The 23,009-nt window shown below is 44.5% G+C and overlaps 1 protein-coding gene across 1 annotated transcript in view; it reads right to left on the bottom strand.

The window, feature by feature from the left end:
* Window positions 1-23,009, bottom strand: part of FSTL4 (follistatin like 4) — a 220,597-nt gene that overhangs the window by 100,086 nt on the left and 97,502 nt on the right. Inside the window, exon 5 of the mRNA XM_086758856.1 lies at window positions 2,939-3,129. Within this exon, the coding sequence (XP_086614982.1) occupies window positions 2,939-3,129 (191 nt within the window). The remainder of the gene's footprint in view (window positions 1-2,938; window positions 3,130-23,009) is intronic.

The following is a 23,009-nucleotide window of genomic DNA, read 5'->3' as shown; positions in this document are numbered from 1 at the left end:
AATTGTTGCATCTTCCAGGCAGGAAGGCTTTTTGTTGTAGTCCAGGGACTCTTTTATTTACTATTCTAGTCTTGGCCCATTATATTGAAGCAATTTCAAGTAATAATGCTAAAAAAATGACCCTTCACCTAGCAAGTAAAAATGTTCAATAAAAGTGAGATCAACCATAACTTCCAAGATCAATCTTCTGAAGATGGAAATTTCCCTTTGTCTACCTTTGTATTGAAAATTGATTAACTTTTCATAAGACTGACAAGTTTTTACTAGTCCTTTTGATTTAACGTCAGGAAAAAAAAAAACGTCAACACAAAACACTTCAGTTTTGTTTTCCAGTATGTTTATGAATCTAACTTTAAAATATATTAAATTTTTAAATAGAAATAACATTCCAATTACCACCATTGTTAATAGCTCTGCATACCCATGGCTGCAAAACTACAGGGGCATTTCACAACGTTGGGTCGGGGGGAAACTATTTGATAGGGTCTGCCAGGAGGAAACGCAGCTCTGCAGGGGGATGGACCATCTGCTGCCATCTTTTTGCTCAAAGTAATTCTGTTGTGGAGAACAAACAAGAGGGCAAAGATCCTTGCCATCTCCCGGTGCTAAGCACTGCCCTGACGCAGGATTGTCCTCTCCGAAGGGACTCTGCATCCCATTTCTCCTTTGGGGTGAATCCCTCTGCAATGAGCCTCCTAAAGATCCCCCTTCAGGTCTTAAAACCAACTTTTTTCTGCAGCAATGCATGTTACCTGCCTCGAGTTTTTCCTTGCAGACAAGGTTATAGCACTCAGGAGACTATTTTTCTTTTAAATAAAACAAAGAAAATGCACAGCCCTTCCACCAGCCAGAGAGAACGAGATCCCACCGCACCATGTTCATTTCAGCTGCCTCTACCCCTGGGCAATGAAATTCCCATCTTCGGGGCAATTTTAAAGTTGCAGAGAGCTTCAAATTAAAGAGCCAAGGCAAATCAATCACAAACCTACCTAACAAGGCAAGAAAAGTTCCGTGAAGACTATAACAAGGAAAATTAAAAATTGCTCATTACCTAAAAAAAAAAATCCCTTGAAAACTGGGTGAATAAAGTTGGCACATGAAAACCATCTCGTTGTTAGAGCTAACAAGAAAAATAAAGAATTGGGATGCTACACGTAAACTGTGAATACTGCCGCTGTGAGAAACCCTGAGCTGCCGGCAGACGTGTCCTCAGCTCGGCCGCGACTTCAGTCGCGCTCCCACCAAGGGGCCTGTGATCAGCGCCACTCAGCTCAGGAGGAAAAGTATTTACGGCTTATCTACATCCTGCATTAACCGGCATTATTTTGTCTTTTGAGAGGTGATCACGCTGTCAACTAAGCAATGCAGGCGGCAAGCCTTTGTGGAGGATGTCTGGGTGGGAGGGATCATCCCTGAGAGATGAACGTATTCCGGTCCATCAAATGGAAGTGGGCTCCAGCCGTGCAAGCACCAATTTTGATAATAGTGAGAACAATTAAAGTAATTATCTCTTGCGAGAGAGACCCGGGCTCCAAGCACATCTGCAAAGGAAGCCCGTAGTAACTTTGCGGCACACTTAAAGCCCTGAATCCCACTCCTTTAAAATGCAGGTCATTGTTTCCTCCTAATGGTAAGGGCTTACAGGCTGCCAAACCTTTATTTCCACGCAAGTTGAGTTTTAATATCCTGACAGAACAAGTTTCATGTAAAATGGGGAAAAAAAATTGGAGTAGAAGAGACACTTAGATGTCACTATGCAAAAGCTGGCTTTGCATTCAGCTAAGAATGTTTTCTTATACCTACAACATCTTTATAAAAAAATAATCACATTTCGATGAAGTATTGTATAAATTCATAGCTCTGAGATCTAAGAGAATTTACGCTGACACTTTGCATTGTGCAGAAAGGATCGTGCATCATGTCAACAGCCCGAGGATTAAAATTCACCGCAAACTGTCCTACAAAGGAGGGGTGAGCTTGCGTCTGTCTTCCCGCGTGCTCCCAGCTTGCATTTCCAGGCTGGAACGGCAACGCGCTTCACGTTCGCTGGGAAGCCTGAGTGCAGATGAGCCCAGGGCGAAGTGCCAGCTTCGGGAACTGGAAGAGGTCCCAGGCAGGTATTGGCTTCCAAAAGGCGCAGAAAAGGCGTTTGCTTCTAATTCTTCTCATGGATGACACAATGAAATGGAAAAGGCAAGATCTTCCCACAGCTGGCATCATGCGCTCTCTCATATTTACAGGGCTGTTTTCTCAGGTCTGCATGCGCGAAGAGCAAGCTCAGGAGATGGAGTTATCGGCGCCTGCGCAGCAAGTGCAGTTCACTTCACCAATCAGAGGAATTCCAACAGCACAGCGTGCCCGTAATTAGAAATAACAGGTTTTTTTCAAGCTCTCACCTTTTCTATCGTTAGGTTCTGCTAATCAACATTTCAGCATCTGCCTAGGATTTTGGCAAAATAAAAAATTTAAAAATATTCCAACTTTGCTGTCATGTTACTACATGATAATGCACGGTCCAGAAGGGAGGGAGGAAGAATTAAGAGATTTCTGCCTAACTTGATGGATCTAAAAATTCCAAATGAGCTCTACGCAAGCCGGCTAGCTGGAAATACCCCAGAAGATGACAGTTAATGGTAAGGATTAGCATCTAACACTACTCTACGATTCTATGATCTATTTTCAGGAACATGGATGGAGCTGGAAAGCTGTCATATTTTTTGTTTGTAGAGGAACTTCAAATGTTTGAGAAAATGTTGTCTCCCCAGAGACGCAGAGAGACTCACAGGCTGCCTGAGATTTTCCCCCTCTCCCTGCTGCCGGCCGGACAGTTACAAACGACCGCTCTCACAAGAGTGCTGCTGCGTTACATTCAATTCACACTTTGAATAAGAAATGCAATCCACTTCATAATTCCATTTTTATTGAACAATAAACCCACCTGAGCCAGTTCAGAGCTGCTGAGATGCCCATCGCTGTTTATATCCAAGTGCTTAAACATCTCTTCAACTAAAACACGCTTCTGGGATGCTCTGTCCTCGGCCGGGATGCTCGCTGGGCTCTGCCGATGAGCCTGCAGGTCCAGGAGGATGCTTTTGAGCCGGCTGTAGTCTGCCATCGTACACGTGTCACCTGAAAGATAAGACCACATTACCCGGTGATGTACCTTGATCTTTTTAGAGGACTGAGCTCCTAAAGGGAAAAACAAGGCACGGTCGAAGACAGGCTGCCTGCATGCACAGCACCTCTCAGCTCTGCACTTGAGGAGCTCCTGCAATCGTTGCCTTTTGTAATAGCTGGCAGTTTTTCTAAATCCTGCCGTCAAGGATGCTCTCCAGCACGTTACCTTCCAGATTACAGGGCTTGAGTTACAGACTTCTGCACTCAGCTTCGTAATCCCCACCCATATTAAATCCGCTTTAGGTTTTTCTAAAGATAAAATAAATGCATCTATCCTGTGGCGATAAAATAAAAAAGGAACCTAGGGGAGCTGATGTTTAGAAAGTGCCACAGACATAAACAAACGGCATCCCCGAGCGTCACCTTGTGCCAAACGTTGGGCTGATCTTAAGAAATCCTTAAAGGCAGCCCAAGGTGATGAGACAGCCGGAGGGAGTACAGCGAGGAGCGTGGGGAGCCCCTGGTGCCTGCGCACATCACCCCGCTGCAGAGCGACATAAAGGCTTTCCTCAGCCCCTGGATGGGGAAAAGGTTATTATCACGGAAAAGCCCTCAAAAGCCACTCGGCTCTGTAGTGACACCAGCTCGGCTGGGGGAATCACGTTCAACCCTCACGATCCCGAGAGCTCCCGCTGTGCTCGCAGCACCCAGCTCTCCCGTGGCGCTTCTCCGGGGAACGCCTTGCTCTGACTTAAGGGCATCCTCTCAGAGGAGAAAAACACCCACATGCCCAAAGTGGTAGAAGATCGTTACAGCCCTTTTCTGCTCAACCACTGTCTGGCAGAGCTCGGCAGAATGAAGAACGGCGACCGTCTGTTTTCGTCCCGATCCGTTTGCTTTAGTGCAGACCGCAGCAGCTGGCACCTTGCAGGAACCTGGCTGGCTCTGCCTTGGAAGGGACCCCGCAGCACCTTCATGCTCCAGCTGTCCCACGCTATGTGGGAATCAACATCACCCATCAACAGTACCGACACATTCAGCTTTCCTGTTAGATGCCCCTTCTTCTGCAATATATTTTCCCTACAATGTACATACCCTTATTCTCTATAATACTGGTTTCTAAACAACTTTTTAAGTCCTATCACTGATCCTGTTGGATTAAATCTAAGAGAACCTGGTCTCACTTCAGTTTAAGGGACAATACCCTTCTAGACCAGCTCCCCAAAGACTCCAAACATTATTCCTCTGAAAAATAACAGAAGATTCTGGCACACTGACAACGAGCATCTCTATCCTTTTCTTGCTGAGCTGCACCATTTCGGGTCCTCTGGTCACACTCCAACTGAAATCCAATTAAAATTCCAGGTGGGAGGCATTTCTCTAATAGCAAACCCATCTACTGTCAAGATTTTTTTCTTCCACCCTTCATATTTTGTGCTCACAACTTCAAAAGCACCATGACTTGAGAAGGGGAGAGAGGACACAGAGGCTGGACACGCGTTCAACAGCCAGGTCAGTGCCCTGCTGCTACGTGAGCAATAACTGCAAGACAAGGCTTATTTTCCACCCTGAACTCAAACCCTTCTAGTTCTGAGTTTCTCACTGCTCAGAGATATTGAGCAGCTGCATATTTTATATCCGTCTCTCTAAACAACCTCCAAAGAGCTACTGGTCCCACATGGGATCGCTCTCATTTTATGGAAAAATCAAGGCTACTCAGCTCTATTAGTCTTGTTTATTATTTCTGCTTTCATTTTCCCCAACCATGTCATTTGATGGCTATTGTGAATGCAGCATGAAGAAATTTCTTTCTTCCAATCACGTGCTTATTTAAGAGAAAAATTGATTGCCACATTCAGTGTAATCAAGCAATTTTGCAATCTTCTGGTAAATACCATTTTAGCTCCTGCAATAACGGCTTCTTTTGTGCCGTTTTCCTTTCTCTTCAGTCACTTCTTAATCCCAGAGATGTACCTAAGGCTAATGAAGACAGGGAAATCTATTTAATTTGCTTCCACCTCTGCTTCTGCTTTGTGGTCTCCATTCACGAGCAGAAGCGCGGCTCAGGCAAGCCGCGTGGTGACAGCCAGGTGGGCTGACCCCTCTTCATGGTGGGGGGACCTCCCCACACCCGGGTCGGCACGTGCATCGCTGCCGCCAGATCTGCTCACCCCAACAGCTCCCTTTAGCCCTTTTGACTTCACTTCTTCCTCCTATCAACTTTCGCCAGTAGCACGTGCCAAAGCAGCTCTAGAATCTCTGATGCTATGATTCTAATAGCCCTTCTCACTTTATTAAGCTCATATCAACATCATCTCTGGCTACCAGCTATCCCAGGCACCAGTCCGATGCCAACCACCTGCCTGGAGGATTGACTGGGTGTGACAGTTCCTTGAACAACAGAGCCTCAGCCAAAACTCAGCACAACTGCATGCTTAAATAAGACTTCCAGTATGAATTCTGTCTTAAACCAATGGCAAAATATAAGCAATGTGAGCAAGGAGTGGATGCTTGAATCCAACTGTCACATCTCTATTCCTGCACATGTGGGACCCACTGGTGACGCTCCCAAGCTCTCGACTGCGTTGCGTGGTGTAAGCCAGGAGACAGCGATTTCCTTTCACTGCATCATAACTCCCTGTGATTTTTCCATGCTCTGCAAACAAAGCCACCACAAAACTACTCTTCTCAAAAAAGTACACACTCATCTGGAATGTAAGATAGCCCAAGGTAGGTGTGCTCATTTTGGGACTTTCAGAGGGTCACAGCCATGCTGCAGCGGCCAGGCAAATCACAGAATCCCAGGATGGTTTGGGTGGGAAGGGACCATTAAAGCCCACCCAGTCCAACCTCCCTGCAAGGAGCAGGGACATCTCCAACCGGATCAGGTTGCTCAGAGCCCTGTCCAACCTGGCCTGGAATGTTTCCGGGGATGGGGCATCCACCACCTCTCTGGGCAAACTGCGCCAAGAAGTGATGAGCACAAAGAGTGAAATAAAGGAAGCCTCAGAAGGACAGAGCCGGTGGCAGCCTCTGGCAGCAATTCCCAAACCCCACTATAAACTCATCACTTTTTTTTCCCCACCACACTACTGCTGCGTGCAGGGTCAGGGGCCATCTACCCAGCAGAGCCCCATCCCGCGTGCCAGGACAACACCATTCCACTGCATGGACAGCAAAAAAAAAATGGCAGAGACAATTATGTCTCCTATTTAAAAAATCAGTCCAGTTTCACATGCCGTTAACACACGGCACAGTCGGAAGGTCAGAAGGTGCTCTCGGCCTCTGTTAAAACTGCTCCAAAACCTCATTACCTTCACTTCCCCCAGAGAAAACGACACTCTCCGGCTCTGCTGGAAGTGGATCCCTCGGCATCTCTCCACAGTGAGAATGTGACAGACTCCGTGGGTCTGGCACCTCTGAATATTTTCCCCTGACATCTGAGACATCTGAGGGCTGCAGTGACGCACAAGCAGTCGCTTCAGAGCACGGCAGTGTAGAGCTGCTCAGCAGCGCTCGACGTGCAAAGCGACGAGTAAAGGCAATAAAAGTTCTGTTCTGGGGGTGAGAGACTGATAATTTGTGCTTCTTTGGCTGAATGAAAAGATTGACAGGAAAATGCACTAAAACTGTAATTATATATATGCTTATAAATATCTATGTATAATTTATATATTTAATCTTGCTGTAGCAGAAGAACAGTGGGAAAACCACTCCATGTCAAAGGAAATACTCTGTTTGACCTGAAACCATGACTGGCCAAAGTGTCAGTTCCAAAACCATCCGTGCTCGGGACATCTGAGCTGATGCTTTGCTGCGTGACCTGGACCTTGATGCCATTTCAGCCACAACCTGAAGGCACTGCAGTGGCCAGATGCAGATGCTGGAGGCACACACACGTTGCTCCTCTGACAAGGAAGGGAGGAGACACATGGACATCATTTGGCAAGCCAACACCAAGGACAGCGAGGTTCTCCTGTAGCAAAGATCCTTCCCCTCCTTTTCTAGGCACTATTCTTTCATCTTTTAACCTATCTTCCCTATGCAGACTGCTCACAGTCCCTCCTCAGAGCCGGCTGTATAGGTCTTGCAAAGGACAGCTCTGTATTTTCTCTCCTTCCCATTCGCCCCTCTCCTGCTGTTGATGACACTGGTAATCTTCTTACATCGTACCTGGGACCCACCAGCTTTATCACTAAACACCGTCTCTTTAGCTTTCCGGCAGCGCTGCCACCTCTTGTGTGTTTGCTGTTCTTTCCAGAATTACAACCACAGCTGTTAAACAAAAAGAGCTGCAGAACAAACATCTGCGTGGTCTCTCACTCATCCCCACTCTGCCAAGTGCCCCCAGCAGTCTCCTGTGCAACACAAGCCCATCATTAGCGGTTTGTCTCATCCCAGACTGCTCCCGTTGGTAGGTCTCATTAACGGATGTTGCTCAGCTTGGTTTCCTTGTCAGGGACTTGGCTTCTGTTTGCAGCTGTGACCAGCTCAGACGAGTTTTGTCTTTCCCAGAGACAGTTTGCTTGGAGGTGGGTCTCCCAGCCTGCACGCTCTTCTGAGGTGAGTTCCAAGGGAACATCTTCCCTTCCCCGCTATTCAGTCTTCTATCCCCTAAACTAGTTCTCCACTTACTTGACCATCTTTCTCCGCAACTTTATACAAGGGCTGGTTAGAAAACAAAAACTCACACATGTTCCTTTTCCATCCCTAACCACAACCCCAGTATGATTTATTCTGCTGACTCCAGAAGAAGAGGAGAGATAAGGTAGGCATTCAACATCAAAACTAAAATGCCAGTCATCTAACATAGGTTTTTTTTTTTAACATAAACTTTAATAACAACACATAATACCACTATCTTTGGATTCCAGCTTCAGAATTAAATAATAATAATAAAAGGCTACCTTCACCATTACAAGAGACTCTGTATCACTTTTACTGACAGCCACTCTACTTTTTGAACACAAACCTGATGTGATGGCAATACTTTGTACACCATCAGCCTTCCCCAGGAAACGCTGCATGGTTTTTGTCCCATGGTAGGATGCTCTGGGCAGAGCCACCTTTGTTCCCATCCTGCTGCTGGATGTATCCCTCCTGGGAGCTCTGCATCCCACTTTGTAGCCCTCAGAATAAAAACCCTCACACAAGGTGCAGCTCCCTCCTGTGCTCTTTGGATAAAACTTCAATATACTTGCCACACTCAAAAGACAGATTTCTGGCACTTTTTTTTTTTTTCTTATAGAAACAGACCATTAAATATCTCCTCCAAAGCAGCCTCTCCATCCCCACGTCCTACTCCTGCAGCGGCCACGGTCATGTGATGTAGGATGCAGCCAAAAGCGAGGAATCGGGGCAGAAGACGCCTGGCCAGGGAAGCCCGCAATTCCTCCCCTCCACATCGTGGGAAATCTCTGAAGAAACAAGCCCTTTTTATCCATTTCCAGCACTATCAACACCAGCGAAGCCTGGCACTGTTTGAAGAAAAAAAACAACAAAAACAAAAACCACAAAGGAAACAAACAAAAAAAACCAAAACAAAACAACCCCAAAACAAACAAAAAAACCCCAACAAACCAGACAGATAGGCAAAGAAAAACAGTAAGAGAAGAAAAGTAAAAGGAAAATTCAGCATATTAAGGTCTGACTGCTGAAGTGTGGCCAATAACTGTCACATTTACATGCTCTGCTCACTCCCAGCTACGCAGTTCCTTGCTCTGTTTCGCAGCGGCTACGTAATTCCTGCTGTTTAGCACTTCTACATGCTTTGGCAGATAAAATATTGATCAGCCTGCCAAGAAACACAGAGTGCCATTCTGTTTTCATGTCAGAACTGGGTAATGAACTACATTTATCAAGAGCATCCTCTCTGTGAAAGGTCAGCGGCGAATGTGGCTAAATTGTGATGACAGATCATTAATCCAGTTCCCTCAATAATTGCCCTCTTTCAGAATTTTAGTCCTGGTTTCTATGAATTGGAGCAGGTTTTAACAGTGGGATCCCTGAGCAATCTTCAGCTCACTTCTGAGTCGAAGCAGATAATGGAGAAATAGTAAGTCTGGGGATTAAGTGTCCTTCAAAGGAATGTGGTTAACATACAATAAAAATAAAATGAGGATGCGCAGAGCTTGCTTTGATGGGTAAATGAATCTCCCTGTAAAATATTATTGTGCAAGGTGCCCTACAAGGCAGTGATTACTAGAAATGTCAGTATTTCCTTAAATATAAAAAATGACCTGATAACATCTACAGAGCACCAATCTCAAAGCCCTTGGTCTACAGCCAACCTGACAGTAGGGGTGAACCTAAACGCCTACAGAAATCTTTAGAGGATTTGACCCCACTGGAGACACTTTTCAGCACAACTACAAGGGCTGCACACACGGCAGGTGGCACCAGCAGCTCTTCATAAAATCTGTGAAAGAAGCTGCGCGGTCGTTAGCGTTCAGGCAAAAAAAATAAGAGTATGCAATTATCCGCACAAGAAGGTATACATGGAGATGCAAACTTCTTGTGACCCTCTAAAAACTCCGGAGGAGGTTCCTTCTGGTGGCATCTCCGCACGCCTGGATGCACCTACCCACGGCAGCCCACCTGCCTTCAGGTCTGGGCTCTAGCTCTTGAAAACTCTGCAGTCGTGCTGCTAATCCCAACAACTCCAACCCAGGATCGGACTCTGTATGCTACCACATCATGATCAGGCATCCTGCACGGAGCCATCAGCCCCATCCGTCTCCCTGGATCCCACCCCATCACCTGCCAGAAATCCGCCCGCAAGGGCAGGAGCACGCTCCCACTCGCCACCGCCGCGGGGGAATGTAATAACAACCCAGCGCAAATAAACCACCGCTGAACGTGAACTCCCGTGGCACTAATTTTCAGGGTAACCCTTCGCCACCGCCCAGTGTGGTAACAAAGAGCGGTCTGGAGCAGGCTGAAGGGTGTCATTTCTAAGGCAGGAGGCACCAGGGCTGTCATTTTATTTGACAGTTCCTCTTACGCCGTGCTGGCTATTTTTGGCTGTTCCTATGGCAGTTTTCTAGCTCCAGGAAGAAATTCAGTGCAGGAGATGGGAGCATTAAGCTTTGTTTTCTTATCTGTATCCAGGGAGGAAGAAAACCATGTGGTTACCAAAAATAACATTTCTAGACAACATTAAAAGGATTTGAGAAGGGTTTTGTTTCCAAACAGGCCATCCTTTCCAATGCTTTACTCAGGCTTTATCTGGTATCATTAGAAGCATCAGAAAAGGACTAAACTAAGATGTTACGGGACACAAATTTATTTATGAGTGTGGCTCCTTAATTCTCGTGCCGTTTACGGTTAAATTGCCTATCAGCAACAGCCCATTTTCATGCATACAAAATGAAGCGTTGGCATGTCTCAACTGCAAAAATGAGGTCCCAAAACATCAGATTGCTGAATCTGAGCAAGACGATTATGTGAACTCTTCACACCAGTAATCCATGGCCCCGTGGCCCATTTGGCTTGACAGAGCTGGTTTACACAGGGCCAGGAAAATTAAAGATGACTTCAGTTCTTCAGGGGTCTCATTGCAAATCCCCATGACTCTGTGCAAATTTTCCATCTGTCTCTTTCTATCCATCTTCCTCTTCCTTTAAGAGCTCTTTTTTGCACATGCATGGAGAGATTGGATGGACTTTCCTCCTACTTTTCCTGTGCGGTTGGAAAGAAGGAGGAAAAAACTGCTTTTCTCAACAAGTTGTGTGAACCGACTCCTCTGAGCAAGCATAGCAGCTCGCTCCAGTAAAAGAGAAGAATATCAAGAAAGCTTTGTGAAATTCAGAGACATTTGAATTTAGAGACATCCATGAGTTTTGAACCCTCCCCTGCTCTGATTTTTATAGGCTGCAAGCACCAGGTCTGAGCAAGCCGATTTAGGATGAAGAAAAATTAACCCAAATCCTAATCTACAAGAAGTCACCCTATCAACCACTTGTGGCTTTTGATCACTCAGAGAAAGCTTCCTATGAAACACCAGGCAGCACTTTGCAGCAATCAGACCACACTATAACGTCCGGTAACAGAGCATCCTGCTGCCTCCAAAGACCACAATCTCCATCTTTGCCGTGCCCAGAGGAAGTCACCCACCACAGACGTGACATTTAGGCGAATCTGGCACATTGCATCGCGCTCCCATCACAGCACTACCCGCCCGCCTACTTCACACGCAGCTAAGCCCCTCCAAGGCAGAGTACCTGTTTTATTCCCAATTCACATTTACGAGTTAAGGAAAACTCTGGTAAAGTTCCCACTAAGAGGAGCAGATGTTTAACATCATGCAAATTCGTGAACATTAGCAATCCTTCAGCTGCTACTGCTGAAAAAATTCAATTAACAATAAAAGCCCAACCTAACTTGCTCATCTTAGGGATATGTTTCAGCTAATAAGATGTACATTTATCAGAGATCCATATATAATTTAGCAGCAACTGGGAGCTCTCCAAATAGATCACAGAAATTGAATGGAATATTTGCCATGAAGTAAATACTATTAAACATTAGTCATCTACAACCTAGAAGAGTTAAAACTTGCCTCAGTGGATATTTATTTCAATATTTCTTTTTATTAGAAGAAAAAGCACCCATCTATTACTCTGTGAGCTTATAAAATATATTAAAAACTTACAGCATCAGAATATAAATTCCTTGTTCTACAAACAAAAACTCAATTCCTACCTTCAACAATTATCTTCCAAACTGCACGAACCCAAATGAATCACATGCTTCAGCCCCAAACGCGCAGGAAAAGGAGACGGGTGGATTTGCAGTCTTTCTTGGGAAGCCCAAGAGTTACAGCTTAGTTTTACCAAGTCGGAAAGCAAGTCCTGGATTTCTGTCCTTCCCGGGAGGGAGCAGGCAGTGGCACAGGCAGGAGATGCTTGGAGCAGGCCCAGGGGAGGGAGGCAGGAGGATGCTTGCAGGTGGGAAAGCACACGATAAATGTCATTTATTAAGGGTCTATCACCACCTAGGTGGTGTGCCACAGCTTCATAGATTTCTAAAGCCAGAAGGGGTCACGTGCACGCTCTGACCTTCTCCATTACACACGCATGGAACTCCACGAGATCTTCCCTGCAGCAGCTCCGTGATTTGCTTGCTCAATAGCACACCTCCTAGGAAGGCTTCCAGCCCTGATTCAAGCAATAAGAGTAATTTTTCAGATGATTACTTAGCCTCAGTGGACAAACTTATTTTATTTTTTAATTTGTTTAGCTTCGGCTTCCATCTACTGAATTTTATTACACGTTTATCTGGTACATCAAGCCGTAAGTCGGATAATCCATACGTCATCTTCCCAGGTTTGCACTTGTGTTGGGCTCAGCTCACACCTTAGACATGGTCTCCGATGAGCTGCAGGACACGGTGGCTCTCACTAAAGCAGCTCACATTCTGAATTACTGTGTTTTTTTCTCTTTTTTGGGAATTTTATCATCTCACAGTGGGCACCAAAACAACCACGGCAATGTTCACAAGAATCTTCGACCTCCAGCCAGCAACGAGCAGCTCTACTGCAGTTCAGCGCCCAGCACCTGGACAGGCTCAGGCCCTTCGTGGTCCTACAAGCTGATGCTCCACTACCCATGGAGAGCCCGAGCCCATTCCCAAACCAGGGATTTCTGGAAGATTATGGTGACCAATTGGTGTCATCCCACCAGGACCATCACTCTGAAAGATGCACTCAGACACCGTTCCCAAATGCTATTTAGCAGGAAGAAGATGTAACTAACCCCAACGCCTGGACTGGCAAAGTTTTCTATGTGATACCATAAGCAAACCAGGCTGTTCCTGCTGCTTTTATTATTCGCTGCCTACTATTAGCTGTTATTTTTGTGTTAAAAAATTCAAAATGCTTATCAAACCAGAGAGAAAAAACAATGCCGTGAATATCAAAGCAGATGAAGAGGGAACACCACGTCGTCACAGCAAGCAACTCGTAAGTAACTCCCACACTGCTCGTCCAAGCTATTCGGTGAGCACAAATATAGTAATAGAAATCACGAGTGAATTATGCATGATTCATAAACAAAAACCAGTCTATGTCTAATGATTAATTTATTCACAAGACAGCCCGCTCTGCTATAAATCTATCACTCCGGTCTTACACGCTCACACACTCACTCTATGTGCCTGTTGTGTACTCTGGCACTAGTATAAGTTTTACTGATCCTGTTGTGCTCTGAAACATTTACCTTTCCAAACAATTCACCGGCTTCTGCTGTCAGAAGCAGCACTTCACCACTGCTTTCTATGCATCTGACTCTTTAGTAAAGGCACTTTGCTTCTTACCATCTTGTTTCTCCTCCATACCACGAAGTATGCATAGGAAAAGTGGCTAGCAGTAAGAACGTTAAGGGCCACCACGTGCCATCCTTGATGATGGATGGAGTCAAGAACATTAAATTCTTTTTTTTGAGTATTTGTGTAAACAGGTTTTCCCTGCTACCTTCTTGAATGCGCTCTTGCTTCTATCATGAGATCACATGATCCACCCTGGGATGGCTTCGTCCTTCATCGCAGTGATTTTTTTTTAAGCAATTCTGAGCAACCCATTGCCTACGATTAACCATGTTTCTCTCAGCTGTGTCCCCCTCCACTCAGAAGGGGTGCGATGTTTACAACTGCCCCTGCAGACAGGGAGATTAAAGGGTGCACGCACACATTGGCAACTAGTTCTCGTAACATTTTCAATCCAACTGCAATAAGAAAACACCGTAATCCACCTCCAACTGCATGTCCTTCCACATCCTCATAACCAAAGACATTTAGGGAAACCTGCCACAAAACAACTCCTGGTTTTAGGCACCTCCCCACCTTGCACTTGAACTGCAAAGTCTCCAAGATCCTCTTACTAAGCACTGAAGGACAGCACGATCACAGTAAGCAGGAGTATTTATTATTGTTAAGGATGTGTGTAATGGTCTAGCGACAATGTGCTGCGGCTGCTCTTCAGATGTCATTAGGAGACCTCTCAGACATCTCATTAGTAGATTGTAATGTGCACCCTAAAGGGCATTATAAAACGTTAACATCTAAAGAGGAAAAAAGTACTTCTAATGTAAACAAAAATAATTAAAAAGGAGTAAGAAACTTTACACAAAAAAAACCTCTTAAATTGGTCCAGCAACAACAGATTAAAGGGAAACACTTAGGATATGCACACGTACGTCAGAGTTCACTTACTCCTCCAGAATTTGATGAGGTCAAAACTACTCTACTGTAGCAGTTTTAAGGATTTCCAGCACTTCAGTTGGATTTGTGTGACTATAGTCATCCTGCACAACATATGCCCCCCCAGAAATCAATAGAGCCTCCTGTGACAGAGAGTCAAAATTTGCCACTTAATGATCAAACGTCCTGACTCCGTAAAGCGTTAAATCAGATCCCTTCTGCATGACAAACGAGGACTCTGATTCCTCCTGCACCAACTTGGCCAATCGACCACAACACTCAACCCAGCTACGTCTGAGTACACCTTCACCTGCCCAAACCAAGGCAGCTGCAGCATTCACAGCTCTCAGGGCTCCAACACGGAGACAAAAACATGAATAAATCTGCTCTAACTTCCCATTTACAACACAAACCCATACCGCCTCTCCTGCCCTCTCCACCGGAGCCCAGACAACAGGAACAACTAGATTTGTATTTCTACTTTAAATCCACATACAAGGAGCAAATGCAGCAGATGAAGAAACAGGATGAATAAGTAAAAGCTCACCAATGCACAGGCTGAATTTTGGGGATTAATTCCTCTCCTAGTTCTTCGTGGAATTTTTTTTTTTTCCTTTTCTCTTAAGCACTTTAATGATAGATGATGAATGGGACAGTCATCTAAGCCCTGGAAGTGCTTTGCTGCTGACAACGCAAATAACCTTTCTGTGGCTCAGGGTACCAATTCTGGAGTAGATCTGCTGGAGGCCTGTCAAGATAACAATATCCCCACACTGAACCGTCAGCAGTGGGATTTTTCATTATACGTGTCACTAAAGTACAGAGTGAAGCTTCTTACTGCAGAAAGAAGAGGATGAAAACATGTTTTTCCTGAAGATTTTCAGCAGCGAGAGTGACAGATATTGCAGGGTAAAGCACAAGTGACAAATCACTATGTTTTGATCTGCCAGAGCACTACACTGAGCCTCTGTAGACAGGGAATTAGCACAATTTAAAGGCCAGGACACAAAAAAACATGGCCCCCAGGGAGCTGCCTGCCCAGGCACGGCGCGGTTGGTGCCTGCGCTTCTGTCCTGTGAAGCTTCAGCTTGTGCTTCTCCCTGTAGAGCTCCCCTAAGGAAAGGGGCTCCCCAAATTTACATCTCTCCTTTGGATGAGGATTGTCTCTCCCATGGCAAACCCATGCATCACCTGTTTCTGCCTCATCTGCAGCTGAAATCCCCAAATCACGGCTGTGCTGAAGAAGATGGAGGGACCACAGAGCATCGGCGGCCTGCTACGTCCTGACAGCCGCCCCCAGTGTCCGAGTGTGTTTCAGGGTTAGGAAGGAAAGAGGGAAGAAAAGGAACAACTAGACTCTTCCAAAATGAAGAGTTTAAGCCATTTACAGGACAGCCTTCAAAACACACTTACCACCTTCCTGCCCAAACAGCACTACAACAGAGATCACCAGCTATGGTCGTGAATTTGTCTCATATGCCAGGAAATCTCGATTCTCTGCTCCACATTCCTAACAGTAGTATTTATTTCGAGTGCATTAACTATAATACAAGTGACAGATACACACGATGTATCCCTTGGCTTCCAGGGCTCTGCCGCCCAATGAACTGACACGACTCCATGCCCTGGTGCTCACAATAACCGTAAAATATCACGAGGGCTTGGGCTTATTCACAATTCACAGCCAGCCTTAGTTTCTACAGAGACAATGGAAATCCCACCTAGCTGTGTCCAAACAGCACAGGACACAAACGAAGCTCAAACCGCTGAAGAGGATAAAACTCTGAGGTTTATTACAGCTGGGAGATTAAAATTCAATATTACTGTAGAAAAGGATGTTAAAATGCTGCACAGATTTAGCTCCTCTTTGCTCAGAGAGGCGGTTTGATAATGGTAAGTCCGGTTTAACATACTTTTATTGACATAAATTCTATTTGTCGAGGGCTCTGAAGGAAGAAGTGATGCTCATGCCTCGCACTCCCAGCCACTCGGTACCCAAAGCGATTTTCTTTCTTTCTTTCTTTGTCAGGAAACGGACACAGCTTAACCCACATGGCGAAGCACGAGTCACTCACTGCGCTGCACCGCAGGTGTTGGCCATCGCAGAGCGGTTGTGTTGGTGTTGCAATAAGAGCAAAGGTCTGCATACTGAGTGCTCTGAAAAGTGATGTAATTAAGCTTTACGTAAGGAAGTCCTTCCGACACAGCAGGTTCTGTCAGACAATCAGACTTGTTGATAACACGCCTGTTTCCCCAGCGAAAACCTTTGCTAATCATCTCCGTATCTTGCTGAAGCCCTCTGCAAGCGTACAAGGACCCCACGTTAATGAAAGAGTTCTATCCGTTCATACATGGTCTCGCGCAAACGCTTTTCTCCTTGTCTTTAGCACCACAGAAAACACAACAGCTACAGAAAACGAGTGGAAGTTCCTGCTCTGGAAGGTAGGCCAAGGAATTTAATGCCGTTTAGTAGAAGCAAGGTCAGGCTCTCAGTCACATCAGGTCTTTCTCACACGCTGTGTGGTTTTGTGATGTACAAATCAAGATGTATCACTACAGTTTTTCTGCTAAACCATTTGAAAAGTGACAAAAAGTAAAAAAGGGATTAAATGCTCAGGCTTTAATTAAAAATTCAGCTGAAATTAATGACAGGCAATGAAAAAAACTCGGGCCCCACAGCCTCTCGTCATCCTCCTACAGCCCCTGCCCATCCACAGTCAGGCAATTTTTAACAGCACCAGAAGTCTGCCATGTCTTTATCGCTTTGCTTTTAAAGTAAATCAAAGGTAACATACTAACGCTGCAATTACAGGGAGATCGTACTTTTCTCCCACGGACTGGCCTTTTTACAAGAGATTGCTCCCACTCTGCTCACCCCGGTTTCGCGACGGTGGAGTATCAGTGAGTTGGCAAGACTTAGCCTTGCAGCACAGAAAAGACAACTCAAATCAAGACCTGTGTTTATTTATTTCAGTATCTTTTCCCTGCAGTCAAACAAACAAATAAATACATTTTATGCATTTAATTTCCCACTAATATGAGACTAGTGTGGTCGTTTCTTCTGCCTAGGCTGGAATGACCTCTCTAAGAAAAACAGCAGAAGATTCAGACCATCACTTGATAGCTTTGTCTATCCTTATAAACAGAATAAAAATAAATTAACCGTTCCCTTTGTTGGCTGATGCACTCTGATAAGCAGTGACCAGTCACATTAATGGGACTAAGATCCCAGCTCAAGCTCACCCAAGCAAGTAACCTCTTGAGTTTTGTTCTATTTTTTAATATAATAGCAGTCAAGCATCTGAAAACTTTTAAAACTAATATTCTAACATTTTATGCTTCACTTGCTAGGATTTGTAATATCACAAATGTTTTGAGTTGCAGTCAGTCAAGCAGAAAATATATCTATGGCTGTCAGACAAATTTATTTCGAGCTGTGAAAAAACTTACATTGCTGCCTAACTTAAGGCAGCATCTTGTCATCGCGAAGATACCAGCCAACAGCCCACTGGGCTAATCTGTGTTTCAGAGATACTGCAAGTGACCCATACACAAAGTGTGATGGTGGTACCCATGAGTAGATTTGAGGCAATGATGTAATCCTGTCATACTTTTTTTAAAAAAAGACATCTAGAAACATTGCCTATCTGGATCTCTGTTAAGGGGTGCTGAAGGTCAGCAGTGACTCAGCCTGCACCGTCTGAGATGTCTGTATAGAGACAGATACAGAGAAAGTATGGAAAAGCACTTCCACACAGGTGTTTCTTTGCAAATCACTGTGCCCACCATTTCTCACCGCTTGTATCTGCATGGAAAACACAACATACGCCAAAGCCCTGAGCAAACCAGTGAACGGCAGCAGAGCAACATTTTTTATGATGCTCATCAAATTTTGATCATCATTTCCTACAACACCCAAGGAACCGAGACTGTTCTCTGGCTAACTGTGCCACTCCCTAGGCCCCCTTTTTTCCATGTTTTTTTAAATCTTATTGAGTGCCTTTGGCTTCCAGTTCATGCATTCCATTCCCAGCAGACTCTTTTGTTAATCTCTCCACACATTCAGGCTGGAGAAAGCCATTACGGGACACCTCAAGCATCTGAACCTCCATGAGAAGCCAACCCCTGAGGTTCACAAACAATGTGCTCCCCCAGGAAAGCCATGCACAATCTCATCCCGCTCATGGACGGCCTTTCTCTGCAATGCTTTATCAGGATCTTTTGTCTTGTGAGCTTTGTGGCATATTATGGCATAACTGCTTTCTTAGAGATATTCAAACGTCAAAACAGTTCCTTTGCTTCTATTCATTAAAAAAAAAAAATCATGTCAGGTAGATCTCTACGGTTTTTTAGGTTAAAAGATGTTGTAAGAAAGCTAAGTCTGAACTTTAAAAATACCACATTATTAGAAGCCAGAGAGACTCTGAAATAAATTTATTTTCCCAGTTTTAACTTATTAACTCCTCAAAGACATTTAGAAAAGCTTCATCTGAGAAAGGGGTATGCTTCAAGAACATGTTTTATCCCTGAGTACATATTTGTGAAGTGAGAGAGGTGAAGGAAGAAAAATGTTAATACACATTTGGCGAATGCCATATTCCCTGGTACTTCACTTCCCACATGCTCACTTAGCTGTCACCCTGCAAGGGAGGAATGCAGCGAAGACCGGAGAAGAACCTGAGATAAAATACGAACAGCACGGTTCAAGATGGTGATAATGGCACATGTAAAACAACAACACCTGGCAGAAGTATCTGCAGATGGGATTTCAAGTCATAAAAGGAAAGACGGCAGCTACTGCACTTCCTTTGAGGAATGAAATGCTGAAAAACTACAATTGCAGAAGCCTTGGAGAGAACAAGATGAAAGAGTTTGACCATTTCTCCCTCATTTCTAAGGGAGGATGCCACCAGCAACGTCATTCCACCATGATGGCACTACCGTCAGTGTCAAACCTTACAGAGATGGCACTAGTAAAAAAATGGGAGCAGTCCACAGTATCAAGGCAAACTTCCTAACACTACTGTCCTTTTCAAGTTTTTTGTTAATATCAGGAGGTGCTACTAATGAAGCTAATCTCTTTGCTTCAAAGTCCACAGCTATTGTGTCTCCACCTCCACTTTTCAAATACACCGTCTATGAGCTTGAAAATATCTCCAGTTCCTATCAAGGGCTTTTGGGAAGCAAGAGGGGAGGAGGAGTTGAGGTCACCTTTTAATAGTGCTTTTCACAAGCAGCTGCTAAAAACTCTTCCTAATTTGACAATCACAGCCATGAACATCACTGGTGAAAAAGCCCCACTGCCTCTGTCAGTAAGAAAGGAAAGCAGCTCTTCCCCCGGGGAGCGGACATCAGCACGTCCTCCTCTGTGCGCAGAATCCTCCCAGCTCACCTCAAATTATGTGCGATTGAAAAACACGGTGGGAAGTGCCTTTACGGGACGGCAGTTGAAGATTTTGATGACTACTAAACTTAGAAAAATGAAATAAGCAGCTGCATCTGCTGTGAACCTGAAAAATACACTGATCTGTATGGGTAGGATTATTTTTACTCCTCATAAGTTTAAATATGGAGCTTAATTAAAAGGCACTTAAACACATATTGTGATTCAGACTATGAAGACACTGAATTATGTAATGCCTCCTGTCTGTTAGGGCTAGAAGTGGGTTTGGGGAGCATCATGACCTCCAAACTCAGGAATTCTTTAATCTAAACTCTCCTGAACTTCGTAGCACACATTGCCCAAAATTCAGCCACCTCAGCAGGGCATGCACACCTTTACACACATTTATGTATACATTCATACCTTTACACACATTTTACACACAACTGCACACACGAGGCTACAGCGCAGCAATAGCAGAAGCCAGACTCGGTGGGTCTGAGACAGGAGGACACGGAGGAGCTACATCCTGAGTAATTCAGCATCAGCATCCTTACCGCCGTAACTTGTGCCCTGAACTCTATTAGCTGGCTGCTGCATCCCCAGTGGGTGTGAAGCTTTGGACAGACATCTGCTTTTGCCATGGACATCCCCTCCATGTGAAAGTTTAAGCTCTCAGAAAAATATACTCTAAATTAAAAAATAAAAATCCTAGGAATGGACCTGTACTGTGAGTTTATGAATTTCTCTTCCTTTAATGCCGTATGCCAGGCTGTGAAGGAAATATTGGTATTTTCTGCAGGAAAAAAAAAAAAAAGGCATTTAAGAAGCCAAAGTTATCACCTTTCAAAACATCCCATGCACCTGTTTTGGACTTACTTGCTTAATTATTTTCTTTTCCTTTGCAATCTATATATGGTGTTCTCCAGCAGGGACCCATCTCTTTTCAGCTCATCCCAGCACGTAGCTGTGCTCACGCCATCACCTCTCCAGCCCTAAGGCCATTGTAATCCCAGTGCCTGCAATACCTGACAATGAACGCATCTTGGCAGGAGAACTGTTTACATCTGACACTCGTTATCTTAACGCAGAGCTGAAAGAAGCTTCCTTTCATTAAAATATGTAATTAGGGGTTCTTTTTAAACAACAGGAGAAAATCCTATCTTGTTTTAGATGAAGAGTTTTTGCTGCTTTGACTTGAATCAAAAAGCATTTCTCTTGGCAATCTCCCACCACACTCATGCATCAGCTGTTAAAAACATCTTGAAAGGCACAAAACGAAATTAATCACATCTGGAGCCAATTTGGACATGTATTTGTTTTCTGAACAGTATTAAATTCAAATCAGTATCTTGAAATTATAATATACGCACACTAAATTGGATAGAAATAATGAGAAACGGCCTTGTTCGTACCATGCTTACTGTCTATATATTTTTACCAAAATAACTCTGATCATAACTCCTAAACAACTTCATGGAACTAACAGATCACAAAATCAGATCCAAATTAAAACTACATATAAAGGGAAGTACTTCAGTGAGTTGCTACCCAGCCTGCCAGACAGCAATGCGCTAAGAGGCACAATAACTGAAAGACCACCCAAGTCATGGCTGCTTGGACCAGGCAGGAAACATCTATAAAAATTCTGTAAAATCTATAGGTTATTGATTCCTCCTGAATGCAACTATTCAGACATAGCAAACACAATGCCAGTAAAACCTACCCAACGCATGCAGCTCATCACGCTGTGTTTGTTGTCACAGGCTACGCTCTATTTGCACAGTCCTCAAGCTTCACTCATAAAACAGTTGTTTATTTGATACCGAGGGCAGCACAAAGGCAAAGGCTCGGTGGGTGATGTCTGTCATCATTACTATTCCAGTCTCTGATGCTCAAGTAAGCAGGAACTTACATTGCTCAATAAGAGCTCTCCTCCACCACCCTCCTTCAAGACTACACAACAGGCTCACATGCTGAGGAGGACACGATCGGTGCCATGAGACGACACTGGGACCCGACACCACATTCATGCCTGTGTACACTGCCACTGATTCCTCTAACTTCAGATTAGTACCTCCAAATTACCAAGATTTTCTTAGAGAGCTGCCTTTGGATTGAAATGATCTAGATGTGATTTTTTGGGGGAGTCAAAAAACATCACTCATTGGTTGAGCCAATCCCAGTGGCTCAGAAGAAAGGTGAGATGCTGTCAGATGCCCTTTCAAAGGTGCTGGAGATATGGGAAACATAAAACAAGTCAAAGCATCTCCCAGTAAAAAAAGAATTCTCTCTGTGGTGATGGTTCCTGATAAGCTTCAGAGCCAGCCTGGGTTCCAACCACCTTAAAGCCAACCCATCTCTCTCACAGGCTGAGAAGTAAACTGAGATAATCCAAATTCACAATTTGGTCTGTCAAAACCAGTATAGACAAACCAACAATATCCTCAAGAAGGGTAAAACTGCAGCTAAGATAACAAGGTTTTGGAAAAGATGGTAAAAATTATTGCAAGTTTGTGGATTTCTATACGACACTGTACTTTGAATAATGTGGTGCTGAGGGATCCTGCCACCCATGGGTGCAGCCCAGACACAGCTTGGGTATACATGCCTGGTTTCCCAGTGTGAACATTCCTGTCTGCAGCCCCTCTGCCCCTCAAGTTATTTCATTTTGGGCTGAGACTATAGGAAGAAACACAACAGAAGCAGCTAATGTCAGTGGAACTCTGAGTTGGCTGGACACCTCCCTCTCAGTGGTTTTGCTCATTGCTCGCAAATAAAACATCAAATTAACAAGAAGAAAAAGACATAGTTCAATTAAATACCTGTTCATCTAAATCCAGGTAGCTACGACTCATATGGATTGAGACGATCTGTGCAGACCCAGACACCCATTTCCCAGCAGAGTAGCTGGAATAACATTTATAAAGAAAACGCTCCAGTCTTTCAGGGTAACAAACTTCCAACAATCCTCCTTATACAGATCTCTTCCTCCCAATTACACGCAGGGCCATTGGGTTTTCCCTGGTGCAACCAGCCACAATCAAAGGTCAGAGCATCCCTCTGACCTGGCCCAGCATCTGCCCACCTCAGCTGGTGACACATTCCCACTAGAGCAGATGGGTTTACAGCCGCCAGAAATGGCAGAAAGGTTGTACTGAGACAAAGCAAGATCAGAAGGATCTTGTCTATGTACAAAAAAAGTACACAAAAAAAGAAAGCCTGCTGCTCTTCCACCATTATTTCGAAATCAAGAGAATCCCTTTTATCCAGACAATGAATAAGGAGCTATATAGTAATTTACAGCTGCCCT

Source organism: Chlamydotis macqueenii, chromosome 14 (assembly GCF_036417535.1).
Source record: "Chlamydotis macqueenii isolate bChlMac1 chromosome 14, bChlMac1.mat, whole genome shotgun sequence".
Classification (NCBI taxonomy): domain Eukaryota; kingdom Metazoa; phylum Chordata; class Aves; order Otidiformes; family Otididae; genus Chlamydotis; species Chlamydotis macqueenii.
This window is presented reverse-complemented; position numbering and strand designations above follow the sequence as displayed.